Below are 7,106 nucleotides of genomic sequence, written 5' to 3' on the forward strand. Positions count from 1 at the left end.
GAACCGAGAGAGACAATTCTTAGTATCATACATCCTCTATTCAAAATGAGAAGTTATAAGTGTCAATAGACCTCACACTCCCATTAGTGAACATTAATCCCACTCTTTTTTAAAAGTATACTAAGTTAGCACACAAATAAATTGAGAGGAAAAGAAAATAGCATAGGAAATTTTCCTACCACGAACATCGATAGAGAGGGGGAATTTAACATTTCTACATGGAGAATGGAAAAAAAAAAAAAGAAGTAAAAAAAGAAGAAATAAGAAAGTAGTAAAAGCCAAAGAGCCATGAATGGCCTTCTTCTTAACTCTTGAGTTTTAAGTAGTTGGCTAAACCTGGGTACATTATCCTCCTCTATTCTTCCACTGTACAATAATCCTCTAAATTTCAACCCCCACCAATCACTTCAATGACAAAACGTAAGCAACAACTTGCAAAACTACAACAAATTACACCCCACATCACAACATGCACCAACAAGCTTCTTAGGCAACAACTTCAGCAACCCTATTCCTTCTGAGCAGGATCATATTATTATGGTTCTTCACTACGGCACGGCCGAATTCAGAATGATATCGAATTCCTTCAACGATTTTGGTCAAGGAAGTTTAACAATAGAAAATTTTGGGTTTGTTTGTCTGAGTTCTTTTTTTTTTTTTTTTTTTATGCCTTTTGAAATGCGCGAGAAGAGACACCATGTAGAAGTCTGACAAATCCCAGGAAGCTAAGCTTCCCATCTGAGTGTCTGATCCAGTCTTGGAGAACCACATGGACCGGTACCGAAGGACTAAGTCCAAGTTCCTGAGAGAGAACATAACATGTATATTACGACATAAACAAAATCAGCAATCAAAGATAACATAAACAGTAAACAATGACATAGACATTTGAGTGATTTACTAATCCAAGGATAGAGGAAGAGAGCAGTTCATTAATAAAGAAAAAAACAGATATTGCATATGCAGAGATCCAATAGAATTAGAGAGTTTATATACGACATCTCTCTAAACCCTAGACCCAAAATCATAAACAGCGTACAATGCCAACTTCTTCTAAGTTCCTAGGGCGTTGGCCAAGAGCCCCCCACCAAGGCAAGACTCTGTGCGTAGTCATTCGGAGTGCCAGAGAATATATTCAAAGCATTTCAAAATACATCATAAAACATGCCACTTCAACCACATGCACAGTAAAGGACCCAGGAGAGGGAGAAAAAGAGCATACCGAGGCAAGTTCCTCAATCATTATTGGTCGGTTCCCAACCTTGTCAAAAAGATCGTAAGCATGTCGGGCATGTTGCTCCCAGTTCTCCATTCCCTCTAGTTGATATATACTTATGGCAGCCGCACAGAATTCTTCAAAGTCTAATTTTCTGTACTGAATGGAACTAACCTGCCAGAGGGCATGCAACATGTACATAATTGATATGACACTTTACCCATACTTCTTTTCAAAGACGTATTAGAGTTCAAAGAAAAGAAAAGAACTTTTACCACGTTGGCATAATCAAGAACTCTCGAATCCTTTATTGCTTCTGTTGAGTTCTTAATTAAAGCCTGCAAAATTATAATTCCATTACAATACGTTCTTGGAAGTCTTTATCATCGTATGTGATATCAGAAAAAGATCCAACCGTCTTGAAGTTTTGCATGGAAATGAGCCCATTCTTGTTAGGCCCCAACAGTGTAAATTGCTTCTGAAGATAACCTAGTTGAACAGCACTTAATGTCTTTGCAAGAGCCTGTGGAAAATTGATGTCCCAAACCAATCAGTTGCAAGAAGTTGGCATCTTACGAGGCTGAAGAACGAAACAAAAAAAAAATGGCCTAACATGATAAAACAATAAAATATAAACGGTACGATAATACTTACACCCAATGCTGATTTGCGCAGTGAAGATGAGCAAATATAACTTCTGACAAGCTTGAAAGTAATCGTATCCAATGGTATCTTGATATCTTGGTGATCAGCTAACCACGGATGGCCTACATGCAAGAATTCTTGTTTGAGCTTTACCAAAAAAAACAAACAAATGCTATAAAATATATCTTTGTAAGCAGAGCAATTAAAGAAAGATCTTCATAATGGAGTTCAGCAAACATACACAGGGCCTGAGCAGCAGTCAATCTCTTGCGATAGTCTTTGTTCAACAGTCTCTTCACAAAATCAATTGCATCAATAGATAAACTAGGCCATGGGGCTTCCTCGAAGTTCGGATCTGCCTTTAAAACAGCTCGAAAAATACCAGATTCTGTTCGAGCCCAAAATGGTCGACTTCCACACAAGAGAATATAAGCAATTACACCAATACTCCACATGTCTGCCTCGGTTCCATATGATCTATGTAAAACTTCAGGAGCAACATAATAAGCACTTCCTACAATGTCATTCAATCTCTCATCTGTATAAAGGATCAAAATGTCAGAAATCTGCAGTCTAATTTCAAATAGATGGTTGGATAAAAACAAGAGTTCAGAGTCCAGACCTGGTTTTACATAATCAGACAGCCCGAAATCAATAGCTTTAAGAGTGGAAGTCTCATCTTTTGATGTAAAAAGAAAATTCTGAGGTAAAAGGCGTATCGCAATTAGAAAGAAAAAAGTGTAAATATCACAAAGATTAGTAAACAACCAATTTGAATGTCAGTAAGACGAACAAACAAATGTTAGAAAAGACATTGCTACGTATCATGGTTTTGACTGTTGTTACTTCGCTTCAGGTTAGAGGTTCAAACCTCACCTCCACATTTTTGTGTACTAAAGAAACTGTACAAATTAGATCCAAATTCTTTCAAAACTAAAATGACACCCGAAGAAAATGCCACTAAAGGCCCATTTGATAACACTCCTAGTTTCTGTTATTTCTTTCTTTTGTATACGAATTCTATTTTCTATTCCTCGTTTTTTACTTTTTGAAAAAGAAAAATGAAATCAACTTTCAGTTATTATTTGTTGTTTCTTTTTTTATATTAAAAAATAAACAGAACTTTGTTATAGTGTCTGTAACCCTTGCATGTTTTGTTCTCTCAAATTGTAAGTTTCTTTTTTTTCAGGGTACTCAAATTCTAACCTAGAACATTTAAAATTTACATGAAAAAAAAACTTTCTAAATAAAATATCCAAAATTATTTTGTTGTATTTACTTTATGTATATATATATAAATAGTCATTAACAGAAGTAGAAATGTTCTTTATTTCTAAAACTTGTATATAGTTTTTAAAAATATTTCTAAAAAGATGAGAAACGAGAAATAGTAAAGAGTTAACAAACACATTTTTCTCAAAAACTATAAACAAGAAATTGAAAATGAAAAGCAGAAATATCATGAAACGACCATTGAGATGCTCGAACTTGATTTCAAGTAAACAAATTCTGAAACACTCGAGGTATATAAAACCATGAATCAGAACAAGCACAATAGCAGCCTCATTTCCCAAATTTGAGCTACCTCCACAAAACAAATTTGTCTACTTTATTTCCAAATTTTGAATACACTGAATCTATGTCGATGTAGATGGGTGAAACATGAATAAAAATAAATACAAATGAGCAAAAAATTTTAGCCATTTACCTCAGGCTTGAGGTCACGATGAACCACACCTTGAAGGTGACAGTAAGCGACCACACTCAAAATCTGAACCATAATAACTTTTGCATCTTCCTCTGAGTACTTGCCACCCCTAAAGAATTCAAAAGATTATCAACAACTAAGAAATCCAAACCAAAGACCTGCTAGAGTGAACAATCTTCCTGTACATTCAGTTTAGTAGCAAGCAACAATAAAAGGATACCTCGAAAGTATCCTATCAAGAAGTTCACCTCCTTCGCATAACCTGAAGAGCATAAATAATAAAATAAAATTGTTGTGTGAATTTACTCAATCACGCTGGAGGTTAGATGGTTGGTAGGTGCAATATAAACTTACTCCATCACAACGTAGACATTTTCTTCATCTTCATATGAATCATAGAACTGCACCAAGTTTTTATGTCCAGTGAGGGCCCGCAGTATCTTCACTTCCCTTCTCACATCCTCTATAGCTATTGCAGTAGTCATCTGCACATTATTTTCTTCCCGGTAAGAACCAGAAAACTACTCGTAGCAAAATGCTGAATTCATGTCCAAAAGGCATTCGTCGTTCATAAAAAGAATATCGTCCAATTCAACCAAAAAATTAAAAGTAAGAATGCATCCTATATTAACTAATTTTAGCAATCAATATTTTATGAACAAGTTACATAAGCTGGTAGGAACTAATTTAGTTAACTTAAATAGATTTGTAGTTCGATTTCACCCAAGCCTGTGGCATAAATGACAAAGAAAACAATGTATGGATGATTCATTACTAACCAAAAGAAGAAAAGAAGTGCCTTATACAGCTTTTTTGGTCCCAATTCCCCAACATAAAACAGACAGACGAACATGATATTGGGTTAAGTAGGCACACAATCACCTTAAATGCTAATAAAAGAAGGGGCTCCACGAACATTTCATCATAGCAAAAATTCTCCAACCTCAAAATTCCCCGCATTACACAAAAGAAAATCATGAGACACCAAAAAAACTATCCGAAATACAAACAACACCAGATTCATAAATCCAATAAATTAATGAATTATCCAACCATTATGAGATGATGAACCGATATTCTTGACATTGCACAGGATGAAAATAAGAACATAGAACTAGATACTACAACAACTTAGTGGATGCAAATTGGTAGTGGAAAAACAGAGACGCAAGTTAGTAAAATCAACCTTGGATTTGGGGATGATTTTGACAGCGACTTGTTGGCCTTTGAAGGAGCCTTTTTTAGCCCTGGCAGAGCAAGTATAGCCGAAATGGCCGCGACCCACTTCTTCACCAAGGTCATAGTGAGCGGCAAAGTGCTTGGAGTAGCCGAAGTTCTTATCCAAGGCTACATCGCACTCGCTTCCTTCGGGGATAGATGCCTCATTGGGTTTGACGGAGCCATGGCGGCGAGCGAGAAGAGCCCGAATGTGCTTGGCCGGAGATGGCGGCGGGAAGGGGCGCTTGAAAAGGCGGAGAGGGGTGGAGGTGAGGCTGGAGTTGGCCGGAGAGTTCTTGAAGAGATTGGGCAGAGGACTGGGGCTATAGAATGGGAAACTGGTTGGGGTTTTGGGGGTTTCAGATTGAATCACTGAATTGGGGTTTTCAGAATTGGGTTTTGGGTTTTGTTCAATGGGCTTTCCATGACAGAGCCCCATGGAATCCGAAATCCACTTGAACACACACACAAACTAAAATCACTCACAGATTAGACCTCCTTGCTTTACCAAAACTCCAGCAATCGCAATGTTCTTATACCATTCCCAACAATACTCACAAAACTTGGTTGAATTCTATTCCACAGTTTAAAAAAAAACAATTGGGGAAGAATTATGGAGTTGATCAGCCAAATCAGGGGAGATCAGCAAATGGGTAGAGAGATTATCATCCAAATATTCGAATGGTATGATGATAAGAGAAGAAAAGATAAAAACCCACGTGGAAAGCAAGCAAACTAACCTGGAAAAAAAACAGAGAGAAGGATTGTTGTGATTGAATGTGAAAAAGAGTGAAGAAGGGAGAAGGAAGAAGAAGAGAGAATTGTTGAAGAAGAAGGAAATGATGGTGAGAAAGAAGAAGAAGAAGAAGAAGAAGAAGAAGAAGAAGAAGAAGAAGAAGAAGAAGAAGAAGAAGTGAGTGAATAAGAGAAAAAGGGAGGGGGGGTTGAGAAGAATGAGAGGGAAAGAAGAAGAAGAAGAAGAAGAAGAAGAAGAAGAAGAATAGAAAAGGAAGAAAGAAGAAATTAAAATGGAGAAAAAGAAGATAAAACAAAAGTAAGGAAAAGATGCTTAGCAGAGGGAGCAAGAAAAAGAAAAAGAAAAGCAGAGTGAGAGAAGAGAAGAGAAGAGAAGAGAAGAGAAGAGAAGAGAACCCCTCCAAACCTCCTTTTCTTGCTTTTTCTAAGTAAAGTTCTTCCTTTTTCTTTTTTAATTACAAATTTAATCCATCTAAATTTCTTTTTCAAAAATAATTATTTTCTTAACCCACAAAAACTATTCAAAAATATTTTAAAAATATAACCAAATTTAAAAATCAAACTAGGAATATATTCATTATTAATAAATCCTTATACATCGTTAATATGTTCTTATATTTATTCGAACAAACTTGATCAATAGTCCAAGTTAATACTAGTTTTTTTCTCAATCTATTGTTAAGTAGAATTGTCGTATATAATCCTAATCATTTAGACTATAATCAAAATTTTATCAAACTAAATAGACTAAGTTTTCCTCAAACTAATACTAAATTTATAGCATTATATTTTTGTTGGCACTTTGAAATTTTTTGATGGTTTAATTTTAGTCCGTTAAAATGAATCTTAATAATACAATTGTTTGTGAGAGAAAATATAATATATAAATATATTTTCAAAATTTAAAGATGAAAAACATAATGAATTTGTAATTACTTTTGTTATAGTAATTGGTTAATGGCTTGGTGAGGCAATATGGTTACTTGTTGACATAATAATAATAATAATAATAATAATAATAATTGTAATATTTGATAAGCTATTTAATTATTCTTCTCTTCTCTCTTAACAAATAATGGAAGTGGGGTTGGGTTTGGATCCTTCCAGCCTGTCTTTATTGATCACCAAAAACTAATAATAAATCTCTCTCCCTCTCCCTCTCCCTCTCCCTCTCCCTCTCTTTAATTAATTAATTAATTAATTTAAAACTTTATTAATCATAATTATAGACAAAAAGAAAAAACAATATTAAATAATATGAGCTACCCAACCCAAGCCTACCATTAACCATACATACATATTTAAATAATTGATATAATTTAAACTTCTCATATGCTTTTTTTGATATTTGGGTTTGATTTTACATTTACCTGATTGGATTCAAACTTAAAAGAACAGAAATGTAAATTGGTTGCCAATTACAACATTTACTTATTTGAAAACGTAAAAATAGAATTTAGATGGGAATGCTGTGTGAAACTGGAATGAAAGATAGAAAAGGCACAGGTTGTCTTAGCATTCAATTGATGTGTCCTTGAAGTCTCTCTGCCTTCAACAAACCTA

General features: G+C 34.8%; 1 protein-coding gene across 3 annotated transcripts; it reads right to left on the reverse strand.

Annotated features, from left to right (window-relative positions):
* Nucleotides 1–272: 272 nt before the first annotated feature.
* On the reverse strand, nt 273–5,913 carry LOC103502693 (CDPK-related kinase 7-like). Of its 3 annotated transcripts, none has more exons than XM_008466724.3 (11): nt 4,756–5,913; nt 3,924–4,054; nt 3,790–3,831; nt 3,570–3,678; nt 2,484–2,562; nt 2,103–2,399; nt 1,871–1,983; nt 1,632–1,739; nt 1,492–1,554; nt 1,223–1,390; nt 273–802 (listed from the first exon to the last, which is right to left on the reverse strand). In XM_008466724.3, the coding sequence occupies exons 1-11, from the start codon at nt 5,224–5,226 to the stop codon at nt 665–667; spliced, it is 1,719 nt and encodes a 572-aa protein (XP_008464946.2). In that variant the 5' UTR covers nt 5,227–5,913; the 3' UTR covers nt 273–664. The 3 variants fall into 3 exon arrangements, with proteins under 3 accessions (XP_008464946.2, XP_008464947.3, XP_008464945.2); XM_008466725.3 differs by lacking the exon at nt 4,756–5,913 and adding an exon at nt 4,452–4,577; XM_008466723.3 differs by having other exon boundaries at nt 2,103–2,562; nt 4,756–5,869.
* Nucleotides 5,914–7,106: the final 1,193 nt, after the last annotated feature.

Source organism: Cucumis melo, chromosome 4, assembly GCF_025177605.1.
Source record: "Cucumis melo cultivar AY chromosome 4, USDA_Cmelo_AY_1.0, whole genome shotgun sequence".
NCBI lineage: Eukaryota > Viridiplantae > Streptophyta > Magnoliopsida > Cucurbitales > Cucurbitaceae > Cucumis > Cucumis melo.